The 23,174-nt window shown below is 52.7% G+C and overlaps 1 protein-coding gene and 1 non-coding gene across 2 annotated transcripts; both read left to right on the top strand.

Annotated features, from left to right (window-relative positions):
• The first annotated feature begins 1,291 nt into the window (after positions 1-1,291).
• Positions 1,292-23,007, top strand: PTTG1IP (PTTG1 interacting protein). Its single transcript, XM_070252592.1, has 6 exons — positions 1,292-1,573; positions 8,494-8,546; positions 12,273-12,381; positions 17,020-17,191; positions 18,207-18,253; positions 20,976-23,007. Exons 1-6 carry the CDS (start codon positions 1,459-1,461, stop codon positions 21,020-21,022), a joined length of 543 nt encoding a protein of 180 aa, XP_070108693.1. The 5' UTR covers positions 1,292-1,458; the 3' UTR covers positions 21,023-23,007.
• On the top strand, positions 22,692-22,812 carry MIR9023 (microRNA mir-9023). The gene has a single exon (NR_128037.1). It is a non-coding gene; the product is annotated as a microRNA mir-9023 (primary transcript).
• Positions 23,008-23,174: the final 167 nt, after the last annotated feature.

The following is a 23,174-nucleotide window of genomic DNA, read 5'->3' as shown; positions in this document are numbered from 1 at the left end:
GAAAATAGCCAAAAGAACCGCAGTTCAGCACGTGAACGCTATGGCTAACCAGAGGCAAATCCAGAGAACACAGAACGGGAGCTGCTTTTACAGTGAAAAGGTGGGGCGAGGGACAGGCCGGTGTAAAGGAACATCCATTGGGGGAGAGGAACAGCTCAGGGCAGCAACGGCTCCTCTTTGGCGGCGCCGTGGCCTTTCCCACCGGCCGAGCTGCCGCGGGTGGCGCGGGAGAAAGCTTCCTCCAGCAGTAAATTAGTTGCGCTTCCCGTCTGAGATGCAAACATCCCCACTTCCTCTTTGGTGTAATGGACGATGTCATAGGGCGAGACAGCTCCCCCTGCAGGCCTTCCCCATCCAGTTTAGTGAAGGTTTCCCTTATCATTTTCCACAGGATCAAAGATGGGTCCTCGCAGGAGGGACCACTCAATCCCAGTGAGTTTGGGTTCGTGGTGTCCGTGGGAAAACGAGAGCAAGAAACGCAGCTCCTCTCAGGACTTAAATGAAAGTTCCAATAAGAAAAGTCTAAGCAAAGTTTGAGGTTGTTGGGGGCTGGCCCCGTGGCTGAGGGGTTAAGTTCGCGCGCTCCGCTGCAGGCGGCCCAGTGTTTCGTTAGTTCGAATCCTGGGCGCGGACATGGCATTGCTCAACAGACCACGCTGAGGCAGCGTCCCACATGCCACAACTAGAAGAACCCGCAACGAAGAATACACAACTATGTACCGGGGGGCTTTGGGGAGAAAAAGGAAAAAATAAAATCTTTAAAAAAAAAAAAAAAGTTTGAGGTTGTTGTTAATGTTTTTTGAGTACATTAATAACGAAATCCTCAAATATTCCTATTTGAAGGCCGACAAGGTTTAGTATTAAGGGCCCGTTTCCGAGGCAGCGGGAGGATGCCCCGGCGGGGGCCCGGCCGGGGCGCGGAAGGCGGGGCGGGCGGGCTCCTGGGAGGTGGGCGTCCCCAGGGGCTTCCGAGGACCAAGGAGCCGGGGGCGGCGGTCTCCCGGGCGGGGGCCGGGCCGAGCGCAGTGGCTCTGCAGGGACTGCAGGACCAACCCAGGAGAGGCGGCGACATCACCAGTCCCTGGAGCCACCTCCCAGAGTTCCTCTCAAGTTTAGCGTCGAAGCCATGGCGCGCCCCCGTCCCAACAACCCGCCCCAGCCGCGCATGCGCACTGAGCCGCAGCGAGCCGCGCGCAGCCCGCCCGCTTTCAGCTGCGCAGGCGTACTGAGCGGCGCTGGGATGAGGGGAGAGCGAGCCGCGGGGGAGGAGGGCTGGGGGCGGGGGGAGGGCGAGAGGCGGGGCGAGCAAGGGCCTGCGGCTGCGCACTCGCGTCGCCGCCCCGCCCACTTCCGGCGCGCGGCGCTGCGGGGCAGAGGCTGCCTGGCCGGCGTCCGAGATAGGGCGTGTTCGGTCGACGACCACAAACACACCGACCGACCAGCAGGGCCGCAGCCACCATGGCGTCCGACGGGGCCCGCGGGCCGAAGCCGCGCTGGGGACTGTCCCTCGGCGGCGCCGCGCTGCTCCTGCTGCTCCTCCCGGCGGCCGCGGCGCAGGGGCCGCCCGGAGTGGGTGAGGACGGCCGAGGCGACGTAGGGACGGAGGGTCACGCAGTCATCGGGGCGGGCCGAGGGGGCGCGGGCTCACGGGGTCATGGGGTCGGGCGGGGGGCGGGCTTGGGGACGCGGGGTGCTGGGGTCGGCGGCGAGGCTCGGGGTCGCAGGGTCGTGGGGTAGAGGCGGAGGGCAGAGGGGGCGCGGGGCTGGGGGCGCGCGGTCACGGGGTCCGGCGGAGGGGGCGCGCCCTCACAGCCTCGCCCGCTCGCTGCACCCCCGCGCGCCACGGACCGCGGTGACGGCCGGAAGGACCACCCAGGGGCCCCGTCGGGCGGATGGAGCCGCAGCGGGAGGTGCCCGCGGGGAAGGAAGGGGCCGAGCGGCCTTTTGTCTTGGCTGAGCCGCCGTGGCCGCCCCACGCGTGGCCGTGCCAGGGGGTCCAGGTGCCTGGCTGGCGGCCGGCCGTGCGGCGCGTTTCCGCGGGCCCGCGGGTTGGCCTGGCTTAGCACGCAGCCCTCTCGCTGAAGCTCACTGCGACCCGCGGAAAGACTGGGTAGCCGGTGTCCAGGCCGGGCCCCTCGAGGGCTGGGAGGGCCGGGGCTCGTGTCGCGGGGCCCTGCTCCACGCGGGGCGCCTGGGAGCGGCCCTTGCGTCCACCCGCACCGCGCACCTGAAGACCCCTCCAAGAATCTCCAGGTACAGCAGCCGGTTCCTGGCCTCATGTGAAGACAGGAAATAACAGATGTCCTCGAGGAGGACAGCTGATCGTGTCTACACTCCCCAATCCTGCGGTGCGCGTTCTTCATGCGTTTATCCCACCTGCTCTTGTTAACCACCTGTGCTAGGTGCAGGGACCACGGTTCGTCTCTGTCCTTGAGGAGCTGAGTTCCTGTGGAGACTGACCAGGGAGCAAGCCATTAGAGTGCTGGGTGGGTGAGGGGAGCGTGTGGAGGAAAGTGCACGACCTGAGGGCCAAGGAGTTCCAGAACCTGTGTATTGCTGGAGGGTGGCTTCCAGTGGGCGGGGCGGAGCCTGAGGGACTGCCTGGAGGCTGGTGGAGATCTGGGAAGCGTTTAAGCTGGGGACTGTTGTGGTTGGACCTGTTTCAGAAATACCGTGTTTACTGATGTGTGTGCGGTCCCCACGCGATCGCTAGCCGTGGTAACAGCTGCAGGCGGCCTCTCAACCTCTGTTTCATGGTTCCCAAGAGCGGGGACCAGGGCCCAGCACCGGGGCCAGTTTTTTCTCAGCTCATCTGATCCCAGGCTTTGCCAACTTGTGTAGCACAGCCCAGCGCCTTTCCTCTCGGTGACCCTGTTGGACGTTTATCCCAGGGCAGGACTGGTTGAGTGTCCTCCAGTCCACCTCCAGGTGTGCATGGGTCTGTGTCTGGGACACTCGCGATGCGGCCGTCCTGACGGGTGCTGCTGAAGCGGTCGGGTTGCACTGTATACGGAACTCTTGGTCCAAACTGAGTTTTAAGCTCAAATGTGGAATGAACTTTTTACCAAACAGAATGGATATCTGCCAGGAGTCCATGATTGCACAAGAAGCTCTTTATTGTCAGTGGCTCACAGGGGTGTGTGCCTGAGTTACCACAGTGGTCATGTCAGGAGACACCCTGAAGTGGACTTCTGAAACTGCAGAGACCCCATGTGAGATGAGCGGGAATGTCCTGTGACAGTTTGGGAGTTAAACCAGACTGTCACTAGTATTCACGTGAAAAGCAACTCCTTCTCCAGCCACACTGAGCACAGAGGCCCCTCCCACAGCATGGGCTCCCGTGAGACTCTTAGTGCTTGTCATCCCGGAGGAATGTGACTACACTATTTAAACCCTTTTGTCTTCCTTGTAAGGATGCTGTATGTATTAGTCAGGGCTCTCCAGAGAAACAGAAGCAATACGATAAGCACAGCTATAGAGAAAGAGAGTTAGTATGAGGGATTGGCTCACGTGACTGTGGAGGCTGAGAAGTCCCATGCTCTCCCGTCTGTAAGCTGGAGACCCGGGAGAGCTGGCGGTGTGGCCCCAGTCCAAATCGGAAGGCTGAGAACCAGGAGCACCGAAGTTCGAGGACAGGGGAAGATGGCGTCCCAGCTCAAGCAAAAACACTGAATTCACCCCTTTGCTTTTTTGTTCTATGGGAGCCCCTCAATGGATGGCATGATGCCCACCTGCATTGGTGAGGGCATCTTTACTCAGTCTTCCAATTTAGATGCTCGTCTCTTCTGAAACACCCCCACAGACACGTCCAGAAACAGTGTTTTACCAGCTATCTGGGCATCCTTTAGTCCAGTCAAGTTAACACATAAAATTAACCATCACAGGTGTGTAAATTCAAAGAATACATTGCACCAATCCAAAATCAGCAATTTCTAATGTCTTCTTGTGTGCTTTGGTGAGGAGGAGACATTAGGAACCTGTGAGATATTGAAGATATTTGGAGCAAAATTCTTTAAAGAAGCCGCCTTTGTGGGCTTTGGACCCCACTAATTGTGAATGGGGTCAGACTGGATCCCAGAGTTTCATCTTTACATCTAGGGGGAAGACAGCCCCTCGAAGGACCTCAATCTGTTGTCCTAAAGAGGGATCCAAAGGGGCTCGGGGGTGGAGGGCCTACCTTGACTGCTCCTTGCAGCCGTGCTGGATTTGGGGTGTGGGGTGGGGTCTGCATTCCTTCTCCTGCCCACTTCCCTCCGAGAGCCAGGGCAGGTTGTCCAGGATGGTACGGTACGTATACACACAGTGTATATTTTTGTTCTGTAGTACACTCTCCACATCTTTCTTTTCTACTGAGATGGTAGGATGACCAGCACTCTCCCTGTCTCTGTCACTATGCAGTGTAGGCACAGTGCCCGATTTAAGGACTTGTTCTGCTGAGGGACATGGCCAGCTGCAGCCCTCCGTCTTGTGTGACATGTGTGATAAATAATATATTTATTAATTTCTTTATTTTTAAAAAACATTGGTCTTTACACATGCTAGTAGGTGTCTTTTTGTACTTAATCAGTTGACTCACCTGAAACTTTAGGAAAGAACTCAAAAATGAATCATGGGTTAGTGTATCTTAACAGAAGAACCTGTTTTTCTTTTCATTTAATTTCCAAAGTGAGACTGAAAGCTCCCTAATCATTGATGAATAGGCTCCAAGTTGAGGATTTTCCGCCCTAGGGCTTCAGCGGTCAGGACGCTCACTTTCAGCATTAGACTTACCAAACACAAGGGCGTTTTGTGCCTCTCGGCTTTGAGCACATGGTTTTCTCCGTCCGTGACGAGGTAAGATACGTGCACCGTTGGCGGAGTAGAGGAGTCAAGCTCCCTGTCTTTGGGGCAGTAGCAAATGGTTAATGTATTTTCCTTTCTAACTGCAAGACGATGTAGTGTTTTCAAGGGAGAATGACTTTTCCTGGCTTTGAGCTTGTTTTCTTGAGGACTGGATGTTTCTCCCCGTGGGGAAAACCTGCCCTGTTCTTGGCTTGCTGGGAGCAGGAGGAGGGGGCGGTTCCTTGGCCTTCTCCTCCCTCGCCTCTCTGTTGACTCATACTGACCTGTAATCCAGAGGCCCTGGGGGGACTGGGTTTATGATGTGTATCTTGGAGCTGAGTTCTTTTAGTTCACACAAGACCAGTTATCAAAAAGACTTTAAAAATGGAAATCCCCATGAAAAAGTTCCTGTACCTTGTCACGCCTGCTCCCTGTGGCCACTCTGTTAAGAGTGATGAGAAGGAAGTGCGTTCTTTCCTGTAGAATTTTTCAAAAAAGACTTGGAGTGGGTTTGTGCGGGTTGCACCGTGCCTCCCTGCCTGTGTAGGAAAATTCCAGAGCTGCAGAGGAGCTGACGGAATAAACACTGCAGTGAACTCCTGACCCTTTCTGTTCTCAGCCTTTGCCAGCTTTACTTTGCCGCTCCCTCTCTGTCTGCATGTTGCGTTTTTAACCAAACCATTTGAGAGTAATTGGTGTGGCCCCTTACCCCTAAATTCTTCAGGGTGTGTCCCCTGAGAATAAGGACATTCTTTTACATAACTGGAAACTAATGATCAAAATCTGGACTTTTACCATTGGTACGATATGTCCGTGTACAGTTTACCAGTTATCCTGGTAATGTCCCTCTGTCCCCCATCAAGGCTCACGTGGTGCTCTTCTTTGTGATGTCTCTTCATCTCCATTCACCTGGGTTAGCTGCTCAGTTTGTCTTTGTTTTCAGAAAGCCGCTGTGGAAGGACCCTCAATTTAGTCTTGCCTGGTTTCCTGTGATTCGATTTAGGCCTGTTTTGGAGGATTCAACAGCTCGGTAACTGTCCTCTCACCTCCCCAGGAGGCACCTGCTGTCACTTGTCCCATTGTCATGCAGTCACAGCTTACCATGCTGGTACTTTGGTCACTTCTAAGGAGCTATTTTCTCTTCATAAGTGATTACTAAGCTGAGGAGGTGCTTGGAAACCAAATATGCTGTCACTCCACCGCTGGGCATAGTGACCTTGCCGCCTGTGTGGACTGATGGTTGTGGAATGGGGCCTCTTCAACTCACACCTTCTACCTTTGCTCGTTGGCCTTTTCTGCATTTATTTCATGTCAGTGTGAAGTCGTGGACTACTCAAGAGGTTAGAGTCTATTACTGTCACTCACTCTGGTGTTTAAATTGTCCCGGTGTGGCATGGAGGACCTCCCTGCAAGCTGGCTTCTGGGCCCTGTTGCCATTTACCCATAAGTTGGTGCCACTTTCTGGCACAGCAAGCTGTCCCAGCTCCTTTCTATGCCCTGGTTCTGGAATCAGCCGTTTCTCCGAGGAGCCCTGGTTCCTTTTAGTGGGGAACAGTGTCTAGAAACCAAGACCTGGGCACCATATGTGCCCTCTGCTGTCGATGTCGTCCTTTCTAGATCCTTTTGGTGGAAGAGCTAGGAACCGAGTTTCTCAGTGAGGACTTGGTCACCAAGTATCACAGGGGTCTTCACCTTCGCTCTACACTCGCTTCTCCCTCCCACAGTGCCAGGGCACCGGGGACTGAAACGTCAAGAGTGCAGTTCTCATCAAAGTGCCACTGTCACCTCTCAGCAGTGCTTTGAGAAGTCAGGGTATTTCAGGGGTTGTCAATCTTCTTTACCTTCTTAGGGCTAAATAAAACCTATCGTTCTGATGAAGCAGCTTAAAATCAGCTTCAGCATAAACGTAATCCCAGCCACTAGTCTCTGAAAAGATTGCTGTTAATACTGATTGTTGTAGAATCATGTGTGGCAAAATGGGCTTTCATTTCAAATAAAATAGGACTTTATTTAGAAACATGGAATGTGGAGGGACTGGACTGTTGACTCAGGCAACCCCACCCATTTCAGAGTAAGCACCAGTGTGTCTGTGGGTTAGTCCCTCCAGGAAACAGTGAGTACAGTGGGGGCTTAAAGTTCACGCTCCCCTACGTTTTGTTATGAAAGTCTTCACTCACACAGCAGAGCTGGGAGAATGGTGCAGTCAACACTCACACTCGACACTTGGGTTTTATCGTTCACGTTTTGCTGAACTCACCTGTCCACGTGTCATCCTGCATCCTTCCCCTAACATGTTGTAAAGTGAGTGACGTGCATCGTGCACTCCCCGCATGCCTGGCTGCATGCGTCATCTACACTAGAGTGCAGCATTTGTCTTTTCTCTTGAGACAGGTTTTGTAGACAGTGGAGTGCAGGGGTCTCACATGTGCCATTGGGTGAGTTGCACCCATGTGACCCTGATCCCATCAAGCGCCAGAACACCGCCTTCTCTCCAGAAGGTTCAGGCCTCTCCCACCCATTGTTGCCCAGGCTGCCACTGCCCTTTTTCCCCTGAGTTCACCTACTCCCAGACTGCATATCCATGGCATTGTGCGATGTGGTCTTTGTGGAAGGCTTCTTTTAGTCCATGCAATGTTGTCAAGACCCATCCGTGTTTTATGTATACAGTGCACTACTTTTTATGACTGCATAGTGTTCCACTGTTGACTCTACCACTTTTTGCGTCCTCCTGGACGTGGACATCTAGGCTGTTTGCAGCCTTTGACTATTGTTATGAAGTAAGTTGCTGTGAACACTCCTGTACAAGTCTTCCTGTGGGCGTGTGTGCTAATGTTTCTTGGGTGAAATACGTAAGCATGGAGTTGTGAGTCATGGGGTGGACATGCATCTGTCTAATGAGCAAGTGCCACACCTTTCCTTCACGTGGTTGAACCATTTGCACTCCCATCAACACCGGGTGAGAGTTCCCGTTTGCTCTGCATCCTCACATGCTCGCCACCATTTAGCATTGGCAGTCTCTTTAATTTTAGCCATTCTGGTGGGTGAGAAGTGGTATTGCATGATTTTAATCTGCGATTCCTGGTGACTAATGAGGTTGCACACAGAGCTCTTTTCAAAATGTGTTTGTTTTAAGGAGTGGTGTGGGGTAAATAGCAGCTACTTGATGGGGTACTGGAAATTCTTCATTCGTTCACTAGGTCTTCTGATTAGCTTGAGTTTCAGAGCTGTCAGCTGTGTGGGTTGTGACCCCCTTCCTGTATCAACCATCCTGTGAAGAACAGTGAGAGCCTCGGGGTGCTCCACAGGATTGGAACCCTCTGGTCCCGGGAGCATGTCCCTGCCTGGGGGGCATCGATCAGGGAGCTGGGGCCTGGCCTTGCTGGGGACTCAGTTTCCAAAGAGTGTCTCTCATGAGATGGGAGGCCTCGGGTTAGTGGTGGTGGTTCCCACAGCAGCTCGCCGCCTGAGGGCGGGACGGAGAAAGCGTTGCCTTTGTGTGCTGAGTCGTCTTTCCTGGAAGACCCTTGTGGGCAGGAACCCTGTGCGTGCTGTCTCTTGTCCTCCTTGGGGTGGGGAGGGGATGTTGGTCTCCGAGGTTGTAAGCAGTCCACCCTCCTGGCTGCGGCTCCCACGACATGGTCCTCACTGGTTGGTTTGTTCTTCTCCCCGCAGCTTGTTCTCAGAACACCAACAAGACCTGTGAAGAGTGCCTGAAAAACGTCTCTGTAAGTAGCCCCGGGGTCTGCCCAGGTCCTAGAGCAGCCCCCTTCCTCTCACTCCGGAGGGTCTCGTGGGTGCCAGGGGTTCTGCTCTTTGGGGTTTGTGGAGGTATTTTTTGTGATGGGCATTAAATACTGTTTTAGCCTTTCTTGGGCATATTAAACATCTCATGGACGCTGCAGATGCCACCTGAGTGTCATCAGTACACGTTATTGAACTGAAGCAGTGTTCGGGATGTTAAGATCTGTCAGTTGGGGCAGTGTAGCTGGCAACACGTGTGAGCTGGTTGGGAAGCCTCAGGCCTCGCTGAAGCCGGTGGGCTTGGTGTTGGGTGAGCATGGTGTTCAGAAGCAGGAGGGGGCCGGGGAGAGGGGGACAGGAGGACGCGCGCTGGGCTGAGGGGTTGTGCGCGGCCTCTCTTCTATGACTGTTAACCTGTGACCAGGGCTTTCCTGCAGGCGTCATTAGACCTTAGAGGCTCTAGGGGCAGGGGCTGCAGCTCCATTTTGCAGCTGGGCCCCCGAGACTTAGTGGGGAGTGCCCAGAGCCCTGCTCATCTGCCGCTGTTTGGACAAGTGTGTAATGACGTGTATCCCTCATTATAATATCACACAGTATTTTCACTGCCCTGAGCAGTGCCGAGGGTTCAGCTTTCCCAAGAGCCCTTCCGAGAGGAACATGGGCTGTCCGTAACGTTGACCCAGAGTCTTAAGCCTGTCCCGTGTTCTGCATCAGTTGTCAGGGGTGGGGGTAGGTGCTTCTCTCTCAGCTCTTCATACAGGAAGGGAGAAAGGGGGCGAGAGCAAGGAGAGACCCAGGCCGTCAGATCTGTGAGGGTCTTAGAGGGCATGTAGTCAGTGGGGTCAGACTCTGTCCATAGCTCACCAGAGTTGTGAGGGAAGACTCGGAGCTGGCTGTTCAGATGTTGTCCCCAGTTCTGTTGAGTCCCTGTGTGACCTTGAGCAAGAGGGTAGCTGCTGTGGAGCACAAGCCTAAGGCTCGTGGAGGTCATGTCTAGCTGGGCCATCCTGGGATCTGACAGGTAGGTGTGTGCAGCTGGCCGTCAGGAGAAGTGCAGAGTAACCTTGGGGAAACTTGCCCCCTGGGCTTGTCAGAGGACTTGTGGGAACAGCTGCTTTGTTAGGGTCCTGCTGCTGCTCCCCTTGGTGGGCACCACTGCCCGACAGCTCCCGATTCAGCAGCACCTCGCCACGAGTCTCCAGCCCTGTTTCACCGCAGCCCTGTGTGGTCAGCATGGAGAACGCAAGGCCTGGGGCGGAGATGGCTGGGAGAGAAAACAGCCTTCTGTGGGGCCTATGCCTGGGGACTCTGGGGGAGGGTGCCCCCCTCCCACCAGTCGGGTTTTAGAACTAACCACGTAACCTGGGTTTTTCTTTCCCTGGCAGTGGGACTTGATGAACGAGACAGGAGAGATATATCAGATGATTTCTGCTCTAAGATGTTAGCCATGTCTTTAAAAAAGAACTCTCATCCCACATGGCAGTGTTGTAGGTTCCAGACATCGTGTCAGGACATAGCACTTCAGTGCACACTTGCATTTGCTGAGTAAAAATTGAAAGAAGCTGTTACTGCAGTTTCTGATCTTGCCATTGATAGCACTGAATATGCTCATGTGGGTCTGGTCCTTACAGGTGGTGGGTTTTTTTTTTTTGTTTCTTGGTGAGGAAGATTGGCCCTGAGCTAACATCCGTTGCCAATCTGCCTCCTTTTGCTTGAGAAAGGGTGGCCCTGAGCTAACATCTCTGCCAGTCTTCCTCTATTTTGTATGTGGGACACCACCACAGCATGGCTTGAGCCGTGTGTGTGTCCACACCTGGGATCTGAACCCTTGGACCCCACGCCACCAAAGCGGAGTGCGTGAACTTAACCACTACACCACCGGGATGGCCCCAGCTGGTGTTTTTTTGATGGTGCTTCTTTACAGTCTGCGAATTTTTCTGTTGGAAGTCATTTCTGCCGTAAAAACAGCCCGGTGCTCTGCTTTGCTTTGCAGTGTTGAGAGCACTTCTGCGGCCTTGTCTCACTTGACTTGCCTTTCCTGGAGGGAGGTTTGATGGGGACGGCAGTATGATCGAGGCTCGTGCAGTACGATGTCTGAGGCTCGGTGCAGCTGAAGGGCGTGCCCAGACCACAGTGGGGTGGACACTTCCTCTGGAGGCCTGACCCCCACTCTGAACTCTGACAGATCAAGTCAGAAATGCAGGGAGCAGAGGCGCACACGAACGTGGGGGTGAACGCCAGGGCAAGGGATAGACCAGCCTGTGCCCAACCTCGAATCACACAGGTTTCTGGAAGGAGGTGCAGGTGCCTGGGAGGCCTGACGAGGAGCCTGAGCAGGCTGGAAGGGAGGCCGAGAGCACACTGTCCTGTTGGTGCCACCTGAGTTGCTCACATTTGCATATTACTTCATTAATCTAAAACAGAGAAATTAACAGCCACAGCAAAACCACAAGAGAGAGTTTGTCCTAGTGAACTCCTATGGCTTTTGGTGAAACTGTCATATAAAAATGGAAAATTAGGTATTTAAAACTTGAGCTATTTGAAAATGGAGGATTTACCAAAAATTGTTAAACCAGAACAGAACTGCTAAGATAGAAGATGGTCTCCAATGGCCACAATGAAGGTGTTTTCCTGCTCTTTATTTAGTGCGCGCCGGGCCTTGTTAAACACGAGGCCCTAAGGGGCCCAGGCCGGGGCTCCACTCCCTACTCTGTGACGGACTCTCCCCTCACTGGGACAGAGACACCATGAATTCTGTCCTGCTGAAAACTCAGAAAAACCCCATCAAACTGTTACCTGCAAGATTGAAAATCCCAGCGAAGTCCTGCCGGGGCAGCGTGTCAGGTGCGGCCTGTCCCGTGCCACCCTGGCTGCCAGCGTCCGCCTGGTTTGGAGCGGCGTCATGGCTGCAGCTCTGGACTCGCGCGCACTCGTGCGACAGCACTGTCTCTGCACCTTGCCCACCTCACCCCTCACGTCTTAGGGACTCAGACGGAGCGTCTGCAAGGTCCCCTCCAGCTCTCAAGTTCTGAGCAGGTGCCTTTGAGCCTTAGTTGCACTGTCTTTAAGACGACCAGTGATGACACCAGTAAAACCGCCCACTCAGTGCAGTCAAAGGTCAAAGGTAGGATCTTTACATAGTGATTACCACGGTCGCAGAAGTCCACAAAACAGATCCTTAATGAGCTCTGCCAGGCTCTGTCCCGCCTGCCCAGGGTACTTCAGTAAGCACACAAATGCCTGCACTCCTGTAAGAACCAAGAGGGGCCTGGTACCATTGTGCATGGTGTGTCAGCACGTGGTGCTGTGGAAGGGGCAGAGGTCAGGGAAGCGGGGGGCAGTTTTAATGCAGGTTGCTCAGGGTAGGCCTCCTGGAGGACGTGAGGGAGCCACGTGTGTTTGGGGAGGAGCCTTCCGAGCAGAAAGAGCAGGCTGTGCAAAGGCCCTGGGCCAGGAGCCGCCTGGTAGCTTTCAGGACCAGCATGGAGGCCGCATGGCCAGGGAGGGTGCCTGGTGAAAGAGGTTTGAATAACACGACCTTGTTGAGCAGGATGGTGTTGGAGTGGGGGCCAAGGCCACTGCAGCCACCCACAGGGGAGCAGACAGTGTGGCTGGTGGTAGAGGTGGTGGAAGGGGTCGGATCCTGGGCAGTCTGGTCCTTTGGTGTTGATGTTGCATTTCTGACGTTATCGATCATCCATCTCTTTCAGTGTCTTTGGTGTAACACTAATAAGGCATGCTTGGACTACCCAGTGACAAAGATCCTGCCTCCTGGTTCTCTTTGTAAGCTGAGTTCTGCACGCTGGGGTGTTTGCTGGGGTAAGTCATTGTTTTCATTGGCTTCTTGCAAGATCAGTGCTATTTTGAAAATTCTGGTTGTGCTCTATTAACATAAGCTGCCAAAAAACACACTCCCGGTAGTTCTGTGATGCTCACACTGGGAAGGTGGAAAGCCAGTGAGAGCTTGTAGTGTCTGAGAAAGCAGCAGGGTCCCCGGGGTCTGGCGGCCCACTGTCAAGGCCATCAGCCTTGCTTCTGCGCTGAGTCTCTGCACGTCCTGGGACGGTGGAGAGGGAGAGGCGAGTTTGGAGACTTTTGGATGTCTCAGCACATTATGTCTCGGTGGTGTTCATGCGCCTCCTTGACACCTGCAGGTTCCCATAGGCGCTCCGACTTCCCTGAGTGAGGAGTCCCTGCCCAGAATGGGCACGGCCCTGCCTTTGTCTCGGGTGTCCCTTTCCGACCACGTGTGGTTGACTTTACAGGCATTCTTTCATCAGGGAAATCAGCCCTTTATGAGATCCAAATTCTTTCCTAATTTGCCTTTTAAATTAGTTTGTGGTGTGCTTTGCTATATGGAACTTATTTTTATGTAGTTGGGTTTATTAATCTTTTCTTTTATAGCCTCAGGTTTTGAGGTCATGCAGAGCCCGCTGGCCTCCTGGTTGTAAAGGAGCCATGTTGTCTTCGAGTACTTCGGTGATTGGTTCTGTGTGTTTGCATCTTGGATCCGTCTGCGGCTTATTCCTTATTTGTCTGTCTTTTTTCTAATTGATTTCCATCTCAGAATCCTTCAACTTCCATCTGAAACAGCTCACTTCCAGGGTCGAGGACCCAGGGATTCCAGAAGTTTGTGTGTGTGGTTTTGGGATGCCTGGTGTGTGTGTGTGTGCACACACTCCATCACATCCACCCTGCTGGCCATCCTCTCTGCTGTCCTCAGACAAGAAAGGCTTCGCTGGGCCCGGCTGCCCTCTGCTTCCATCTAGATGGCTGTCTTCTCCATGGAACCTTCCTTACCGACAGTTCCACAGAGACAACGCCTAGACCAGGGAACCCTTGGCATTTTGAGCATTAACTATTAAGATATTTTTAAATTGGAGCGTAACTTCTTTTTTTCTCCCCTAAAGATTTTATTTTTCCTTTTTCTCCCCAAAGCCCCCAGATACATAGTTGTATATTTTAGTTGTGGGTCCTTCTAGTTGTGGCATGTGGGATGCTGCCTCAGTGTGGCTTGATGAGCGGTGCCATGTCCGCACCCAGGATCCAAACCAGCAAAACCCTGGGCCACCACAGCAGAGCGCGTGAACTTTACCACTCGGGCACGGGGCCGGCCCCTAAATCGGAGCGTAACTTCTGATGAAGTGCGCGTATCTTAAGTCGCCCTCCCGCTCTATAGACTGCCGTCTGTAGAACATAAACGCACGTGTGTACACATACATACAGTCGATGAGGCAGACTGGTAATCGCCACTGAGCAAAACATGCAGACCTTTCCCAGCACTCACAGCCTGTGCCTCTCAGGACCCGGGGGTATCCGCTGCACTGATGTTCCGTCACAGTAGATTCACGCTGCCTGTTCCCACCGTCCCTGTGAGGAACCCGCGTGCTGCTTTGTCTGACTTCTTCAGCAGTAGTCTGAGATGGGTGGTGTCGAGTGCCCCGGTTTGTCTCGTTGCTGTTCAGTGTTCCGCAGGAGTCTGTCCTTTCTGCTGCTGGTGGACATCGGGGCTGTTTACAGCAGTGCTGGAACTCCTGTGTGGGGTGAGCGCCAGCCCTCTCTTCCACTGGACATGTCCTTAGGAGCGGAATTGCTGGGTCCCTGCATGCATTTTTGTTTAGCCTTATTAAGTCTGCCAAACATTTTTCTAGAGTGGCTGTACCAATTTACACTCCTCCAAGCAGTGTGCGAGTTCCAGTTGTTCCATATCCCTGTCAACACTTGGGATGATCAGTCATCTTCATTTTAGCCCCTCTGGTGGGTGGGAGGTGGTATCTCATTATGGTTTTAATGTGCATGTCTCTGATGACTCATGTTGAGCACCTTTTCAAATGGCAGGCTTTTTTTTTTTTTTTTTTGGTGAGGAAAATTCACCCTGAGCTAAACACCTGTTGCCAATCCTCTTCTTTTTTGAGGAAGATTAGCCTTGAGCTAACATCCACCACCAGTCGTCCTCTTTTTGCTGAGGAAGATTAGCTAACATCTGTGCCCATCTTCCTTTACTTTGTATGGGAGACGCCTCATAGCGTGGCTTCATAAGCGGTGCGTAGGTCTGTGCCTGGGATCCAAACTGGTGAACCCTGGGCCACCAAAGCAGAGCACGCAAACTTAACTACTACACCACTGGGTGGGTCTCCCCCTTTCTTCTTTTTAGCTCGAGGAAGATTAGCCCTGAGCTAACATCCGTGCCCATCTTCTTCTGCTTTGTACACAGGATGCCTCCACAGCATGGCTGACAAGTGGAGTAGGTCTGTACCCAAGATCTAAAACCGTAAACCCAGGCTGCCAAAGGGAGCACATAGAACTTTAACCACTCAGCCACAGGGCCAGCCCCCAAATGGCAGGTATTTTTTGATAACTCTCCTGTGAAATGAAATTCCTGCCCTAGGGCTACAGGGGTGGCTGAACACATGACACCCCACACTGGACAGATGGGATCCCTAGCAATTTATTAGTGATAGTCACAGCCCAAAGGAGGGGGACACTGCATACCACACAGGGGAAGGACCCAGGGCTGTGGGAGGCAGGCTCTGTAGTAACAAGAGGGTGGGTTGCCCCCTGGTTCCTGAGATAAGATATGATGGGCGTGTTTGCTTAATTCCGCAGGCTGCATGTCATTGAACCCTGCTGCTTGGAGATAAGGAGGCACTGCTCCTGGTCCCCATGGCGGGGAGTGTTGTTTGGCTAGGGCCGTACCTGCGGGAGCAGAGTGGGGAGGCGAACTGTGGTTGGGCCATTGGAGGCCCTCCTGGCTTCCCCCACTGTCAAGGCAGCACTTAATGCTCATTTCAGGCCTCACAACACAGGTGTCTTTTATTCTTACAAATAACGTAGAATCATTTTATCTAATTCTAGGCAACTTGTTCTGGGGTTTTAGTTGTAATAACCTTAAATATATATGCTCATTGGGATCTTTACAGTTTCGAACCTTTGTGCAGAAGCAGGATGTCATGGCCCTCCTTCTGGTCGTCTTTCACATCTTTAGTAGAATTCAGGGTTAACAGGGAAAGGAGCCCAGAGGTTGGTTTCCCATTATAATGGGACTTTATATATTTCATAGCTGATGTTTCATAGCTGGTTTCGCCTGCTAATCAGAAAAGCTATTTTGGAGTAAATAAATTTTAGAGCCTGTTATCTTATTGATCTCATTGGTTTTTAAAGTTGATTATTCTAGAGTTCTGTAGTCAAAAAACTATACCATCTGCTAGTGTGAAGGTCTCCTTTCTAATTATACCTTTTACTACTAGTTCTTGCAGTTCTGGCACTTCCGGAAGAGGTCAAAGGAAAAAAAACATGCTCAGAAGCTCAGAGGGCATTTGACCAGATGTAAGACCTGTTCCTGATTGTTAAAGTAGTCGAGTAGATGACGGAGGAGTGCTGTGCCGCCGGCAGCCGCCCTGAAGTGTGTCTCAGGGGCCATTCTGGGACAGGGGGATTTGGGGGCTACCAGGGCACCACTGTCGGCCTCTCTCCTCCAGGCAGAGCTCTCACCTTCTGGGCCCTGCCCCACCACAGCCAAGGGGCCCGTGGGGCAGAGCTGTTAGCTCTGTTTGGGGCACAGTTGTAGCTCCGGTTTCAGGAAGCAGTGGAACTGCTGTAGCATGTGCACAGTAAGGTGGCGCCGCTGTCCGGGCGGCCTCTGCCCCCGAAGGCCTGCAGTGGCTGTTTGAACTGCGTGCTTGGAAGCATATCTGCAAAAGCAGCGTCAGAGGGCTCTTTGATCTGCTCTGGCTTGAGTGGAATAGAAAAATACTGACTGGTTTTCATTTGTGAATCCTTAAGAGAAATTGAAAAGAATTATATATAGAACCTGTTTTAAGTTTGTATTTGTGTCTGAAGTTTGGTCTGGACGGGAAATAAGAAGGTCATTTGATGCTGGTTGGTCAGCCGTTCTCAGCCCCCAGCGTGGAAGATGATAGCCCTTCTGTCCTGCGCTGGGCCTGCCCCGGGGCCCTTCCTTCTGCAGGCCGAGGTCGGAAGTTTGTTCCTGCTGGAAACGCATGTTTGACTTGACTTTGATCTAAATAACCAAATAAGCCCATTGGGCTTGACTTTGTTTCTGTGAGTTTCATGAAATTCAGAGTTTAAATGTCTTAGGGGTGTCTCAATACACAGCTGAGTATTTTCTTCTTTCTGGTTTATTAACTTTTCTCAGGCTCGAAACATCTTTTCAGTGTCAGGTGACTACCCTGTGGCTCCCATCCGTTGCTTAGTTGATCGATTGTTAGTAAGGCAGGAACCTGCGGCTGAGAGAAGACTCGGGAAGGCCTTCCCGCTCCCCTCCTTGTGGGGGCCGGCCTTAGGCTCTCTGAGCCCAGCCGCTTGGGCTTGCGGCAGCTGAGGTGCAAGCCGCTTGTGCTCCCCTGTTCTCACACAGCTCGCTACGCGGAGGCAGCGGTGCCTTTAGTGGTGCGTTCCCTGCTCGAAGCGCTTCTAACCACACGTCTGAATTTCCAGTGAACTTCGAGGCGTTGATTATCACCATGTCGGTGTTGGGGGGAGCCGTCCTCCTTGGCGTCGCTGTCTGCTGCTGCTGCTGCTGCCGGAGGAAGAAGAGCCGGAAGCCCGACAAAAGTGAGGAGAAGGCCATGAGGGAGCGAGAGGAGAGGAGGATACGGCAGGAGGAAAGGTGAGCCACATGCCGTCCCTTTTGGGGCAGGTTCATTTCAAGGGAGCTCAGATCTGGAAGGCAGTGGAAAGTGACCTTTAGAAGTCACCATTTTTCTCCATTTTTACAAGTTAAGAAGGTGCTGAGTGTCTGTGGGGTTTCCTGGGTTGTGCTATACAGGGTGAGAAACTGGGGGGGCCGTGGCATGTAGCCACTACCTTGTCATCACAGGCTTCCTGTCTGTTCCTGCCAGTCAGTTAAATAAGGGCTGTAGCTGGCAGAACGTCCTGTTGACGATTTGGTGGCTGGTGGGTCTCAGTGCTGCCGGGGTGGGGGTTTAAAGGCAGTTGGTCCAGCCGTCCGTTTGTGACAAGCAGGTGGAGGCTCAGAGAGGGAGGAAAGCACTTGGTCCGGGTTGCCTGTCTGCCTGTGGCCAGACTGGCTTTCGTGTGTCGCCAGCACTCTGAGGAGCAGCACTCTGCTGGTGACAGCACTTTGGCGAGTGTGTGATGGGGCCGTGGGACAGCACTCGGCGGCAGCAGGGCAGGTCACTATTCCCTGCCTGACAAGGGACAGGGTCGTGGCTCAGCAAGGTGCTGACCGTGAGACTGACAGCTGGTAAGGCTTGAGACTGTACGGGTTCCCGTGCTGTCACCCTGAGGCCATATGCCCCTAAATAAAAACTAACAATCACGTGTTCCTGACTGTCTTCAGAACCCAGCATGAGGTTTTACTGATCTGTACGTTTTCTTCATATGAAAGAAGAATTTTTTAAAAATCACCTTATTGGGCACTTGAATTGCTTTTATTGAAATAAAGAATTGAATGACACAATATTGGAGCAGCCTCAGAAAACTGGTCATTGTCACCCTGCCTGTCCTGATGGGAGTGTGGCCTGATGGCCCAGCTCATCCCTGCCTGCTCTCGTTCTGGGGACGAAAGTAAACCCGCAGCCTCTCTGCTCAAGGGAGTAAAAGGTACATCTTTTCAAGTTACATTGTCTTTTGGTGCTAAACGAGATTTCTTTGTTTTTTAGGAGAGCAGAGATGAAGTCAAGACATGATGAAATCAGAAAAAAATATGGTAAGAGTGGATGGAATCTGTGCTGTAATTGGTTAGGAATCGATGCCAGGCCTCTCGTCGTTGGTGAAGCCCCGTGGGATCTGGCTGTAGGATTTGGGCTGTGGCCTCCTCCTCTGGGTTCATCCTCTGTAACAGAAAGACACCTCTGCTGGGAAGGCAGCTGGCTTTCAGTCCCAGTGGGACGGTAATGAATAATTCCACTGTGTGTCTGGAAGGACGGAGCCATAGACAGTTGTTTCTCAGCCAGTCTTCCTCCCGGCTGCTGGTGTGCTTGTGAAGTGCTGCAACTCGCTGAGGCCCTTCTGTTCTGTTGTCATCTCCCCTGAGGTGGAGTGGGCCCTCGGACTGTGGGGCTAGCTCTCTGTGTCCCCTGCAGGCCCTTCACCCTATGTTTCTCCTGCTCTTTCCCCGCCTCTGGGTGTGGCGGGCACATTCCTTTTTGAAAGCCTTGGCCAAAACGGAGGCCCTGCCGCCACTTTCCCGGTTTCCTAGGTGTTTTGTGCTGGTTTGGTTTTGATTTCTGTGTGGCGAGTTTTGGGAGGGTGACTATTTTTTAGTGTTTGAGAGCATTAAATCTGCTCCTGTGTTGAGTGGGTTCTGTACTGATTGCCAAATCCATGGCTGACGTGAGAGTGTTTCTGCTCCTGCTCATGACCCCTCGGCCCTGTTGACTCCCCTGGTCCACCCGGAGGCACAGCACCTCGGGCTGGCTGATGACAGCCGGCCTGAGCCACTCTGCGTCCCTTGACCCCATGATCTGTCACCATAACCTGTCACTGTGTGTCACGTGTTAAGTAGTCCAGGCAGCTGTGCTAACAGCAGAATCGATCAGGAAAATGTCAAAATCTTTTCCGACTGATGCACTTACTTTGAAGTCTTCTATTTGCATAAGGAAATACATCTTTTACGGTCCTGCCCACTAAGGTGGTCAATCCCAAGGGCTAGGTTCCTTCTGTGAAGCTTCTGGGGCCCTGGGCTGTGCACGCTGATTCAGGCCAGCCCGCTGGCTGCACGTCCTTCTCCCCGTCTGTACAGGCCGCCTCTGAAGGTCATGTCCTTGTGCTGTGAACCCAGTCTCCGCCTCAGGCCTGGGTTGACCCTACCGCCTCCAGGTGTGGGTTCCGGCATGAGGCTGCCCCTGCTGCCTCTCTTCCTGCCTCTGGGTCTCCTCTGTTGAAGGCAGGTTGTCCAATGGCTGATGGAGCCTTCCTTGTGTGTCCCTGCCCGCAGCACCAACCCCAGTGTCCCATCCTCGCCTGCCCCCATTTCCCGGGTCCCTGGCTTGGGGGCTGATGGGCTCCCAGGTGAAATTCCCTTGTCAAGTAGCCTCAGCATGTTGCCTTTCCCCATCCCTGGCCCCTCTGCCTGCGTGCACGCTGGTGCCCACTGAGCAGCGGTGTGACTCCCCTGGGCTGGGGGAAGCTTGGTTTCCACAAAACTCAAAAGTGTCAGAAGGGGCTTTTGGCATCTGATTAACACTAATGCAAATAAAAGACAAGATGAATGGGTGCACGCACACAACAAAGTGCTTTTTACTGCCAAACTCAGGCAGCATCTGAGGTCTCCGACCTTTGCTGTGCCCCATGCCTGGGCCAGGGCTCTCAGTGGAGGTGGCATTTTCTGTAACAGTGCACCAATTGGCTTCATTCCTACTGTTTGGGTGGTTAATTTGGCCTTTAATTGCACTGGTGAAATGGACTTGTCGAGCCAGTTTATAATACAGCCCACTGAACGGCCTGGACTTTGGAAAGCCCAGCTACAAGGAAGACTTTTGGGAACCCCCTTGGAGAGGGGAAGAAGGCACGTGAACATGCTGGGTTCAGTTAACACCCTAAATACCGCACCCACGACAGCCTTCTCTGTGTTAGAAGGCGTGTGATTTCCTTATCAGAGCAGTTTACCTCTGTTGTTCCCTCTGGACTAGAAGGAGAGCTAGGAGCTGTTTGTTTTTTCAACCAGACCTGAACAAGACTGCTGTGCTAGGCATTTGGCACATGAGCGCTCTGTACCAAAGTGGGCTGTGCGCTTCCCCCCAGGCCCAGGGCCGCTGGTGCCCTCGAGAGAGGAGAGAGGCAGCAGACCGCGCAGCCCCTGCCTCCCGGTTCCTGCTCTGCTCTGCCCCTCCCCTCCCCCAAAGAACCTGCAGTAAGGAGATTTGTGGCACTGGCTCCAGATAAGTTTGGCACGCGATACAGATTTTTCTGCGTGTGTACTTCCTCAATGCAAAGAGAAAAGCACATGGATTTATTTTCATGGTTAAATACATCATCACACTTATGTCATAACACTTGACAGTTAAATTGACAGTCTCCTTAGTTCTTTCTGAAGACTTAATTCTAAAAGTTAATCACCATTTGTAAGGACATTTAAAGACAGGTGGTTTTGTTTTGTGTTTTTCTGTGTAGTATTAGCCGCCCACTGTGGGAAGAAATTTTGACTTATTTGCTGATTCTCTCAAAGAGACATTAAGAAATTTAAAGTCTTTTTTTTTTAGGATCTGTTTTTCTTAGAATCATTGTTTCCAGTAAATTTTATTTCAATTTTAAGGTCACCTGTGGTTTGACCTTCAAAAGAGGTTAAGCGTAGTATTTGAACCTGCTTATATTCGAACAGCATTTTTCTCATGGTGTCAATAAATCTTCACGTAAAAATTATATTGCTTTCTTGAGTTTTGTTTGCCATTGGCTGAACGCGTTTATAATCAATTCTCTTTCATTTTCAGGTTTGTTTAAAGAAGAAAACCCATACGCCAGATTTGAGAACAACTAGAGCGCACTCCGCGGCACGCCGAGCGCTCCGAAGCCGCGGTCGGGGCGGCGGGCCTGGCGGAAGCAGCCCAAAGCAGCGTCCTGCTCAGTCTCTCGGCCCCGAGCTTCTGCCCCTGTCCTCTCTGGTTCTCGATTTAGTCACTGAGACACGGAGCCTGTCGGGGTTTCGGTTTTTGTTTCTGTTTTTAATTTGAGGAGGAAACGTGCACATTCCGCTACCCTGCTCTGGTGGTGAGCTAGCGACAGCCTGACAGTGCCGGTGCCCAGCCGGCCCCTTCTCCGTCCTCCTGTTGCAGCCGCGGAAGCCTGCCTTCCTCTCAGCCCGCCGCATGCTTCACCAGCAGTGACGGAAGGTCGTCTTTACTTTTGTCAGAGCACGGACCAGCCCCTCGTCACCTCCCATAGAACCACGGGCAGCCTCTGTGCATAGCCTCCCGCGAGTTAGTTCAGCCAGCCCCGTCGAGCACGTGTCCAGACGGTCTGAGCAGGTTTCCTTCCTGACCTTGGGTGCACCGAGTAGCACTGTAGAGTAGTTAAAGTCACCTTAAATCTTTTTTTTCCTTGTAATAATTCTTTGACTTTATTCCCCCACCTAAAAGATTTCACCAAAAAGCTTTACTGTCAAATTTCAGACCACTTGCTGGATGATTTTTTAATTTGTATGTTTATTAGAATGTCAATATTTTTTCCCAGCGGAAACTTGAATGATAGATGAAGTTGTACAGCAGCGTCCCTCAGGCGTGGTTGGTGGCAGCGTGTGCCGGCGGTGGGCTGGGGAGGCTGTGGCTACCCTGCTCGTTCTGCTCAGCCCCTTTGACAGTCGCTGTTGGGGCCCAGGTTGCGGTCACACAGCCTCTGGAGTGCTCTCCTGAGTCTGAGACTCTCCCTGCCTGTCAGGCTGTCTGCTAGGTGGTCATTTAGGAGTTGAGGGTGACCACAGGTCTGCCCTCAGGAAGCAGAAGGGACCGTGTGCTGGCCAGCGTCCCTGCGGGGCTCCGCACTCAGGAGGCTGAAGGGGTTTCCCCACGCCACACGGAGCCCCGGCGGTCCTGCTTGGGAGCCGACTCCCAGCCCCCAGCCACGCCGCTTTGGCTCGGGCCTGTTGTGAGGATTCCCTCCAGGGCGGCTTCTCACACGGTGGTCCGGGGCCTCCAGGAGCTCTGTGGTGCCATATGTGGTGGTTCCATTTCTTCTCGATCAAAATATGTGCTCAGGAAACAGACCGAGCATCTCCTGGCAGGGGCAGCAGCAGACAATGAAGTAATTGTGTCATAGCCTTTCTTGCATCTGAAAATAGTTCCAGTGGCCAGATTGCTTTGGATCAGAACCACATTTAGCTTGGGGAAGGTAGGTCAGCAGGCACATAAAGCGAGTGACGTCCATTCCGTTTTCTCCTCGTACACCTCACTGTGGAGACAGTGCTCTTAAGATCAAAGTTTACGTGCAGATCAACGTCATCAAGACGCCTTGATGCACCTTTTTACCCACGTGATCTGTGCTGTGAATTAACATTTCTACCCTGAAATTTTCACTAATTAAGAAACTAATCTTGAGCACGTTGTTTAGTCTTATTCTCTGACTTCTTGGGCATTTGATGGCAAAGTATTATGAACCCTTCTCGGTATTTTCTAGCAGCCTGCACGTTCTGACTTTCTACTGTTGATTCAGAAAAGCAGCTTTGTCCTGGACTTCAGCGAGCTTTGTATTAATACGGTAGGTAGTGTGGGTGTGAAATCACACTGCTGCTGGAATCGAGGTTGCTGAGCTGGAAGTGGGGCGAGGACGCGTTAGATAGGAGCCTTCAGCCCTGTCACACAGTCTAGAGCCCAAGCCGGGGCGTCCGCAGGGCCATCTCAGGCCAGTTGCTTTTTCCTGAAATAGTACTAAGAACAGCCAAAAATTGTAGCCTCAAGGAAACCATGAAGTTTCGAGTGCCTTACTTTTTAACCAGTTTCCAATAAATGGTTTAATACTTGCTTTGTTGAATACTCTGTGTTGCGTGTTTCATTTCTTGGTGGTGGTGATGGTGGTGACACCGTTACATGGAGAGGGAGGGCAGTCAGATTTCTAGATCAACATAGACTTCTGGACCCGTCATGGAATGTGTGCACTGTCTCCAAGTCTAATACCCGTGACGACAGAGTGGGCTGCGC

Source organism: Equus caballus, chromosome 26 (assembly GCF_041296265.1).
Source record: "Equus caballus isolate H_3958 breed thoroughbred chromosome 26, TB-T2T, whole genome shotgun sequence".
NCBI classification, from domain to species: domain Eukaryota; kingdom Metazoa; phylum Chordata; class Mammalia; order Perissodactyla; family Equidae; genus Equus; species Equus caballus.
This window is presented reverse-complemented; position numbering and strand designations above follow the sequence as displayed.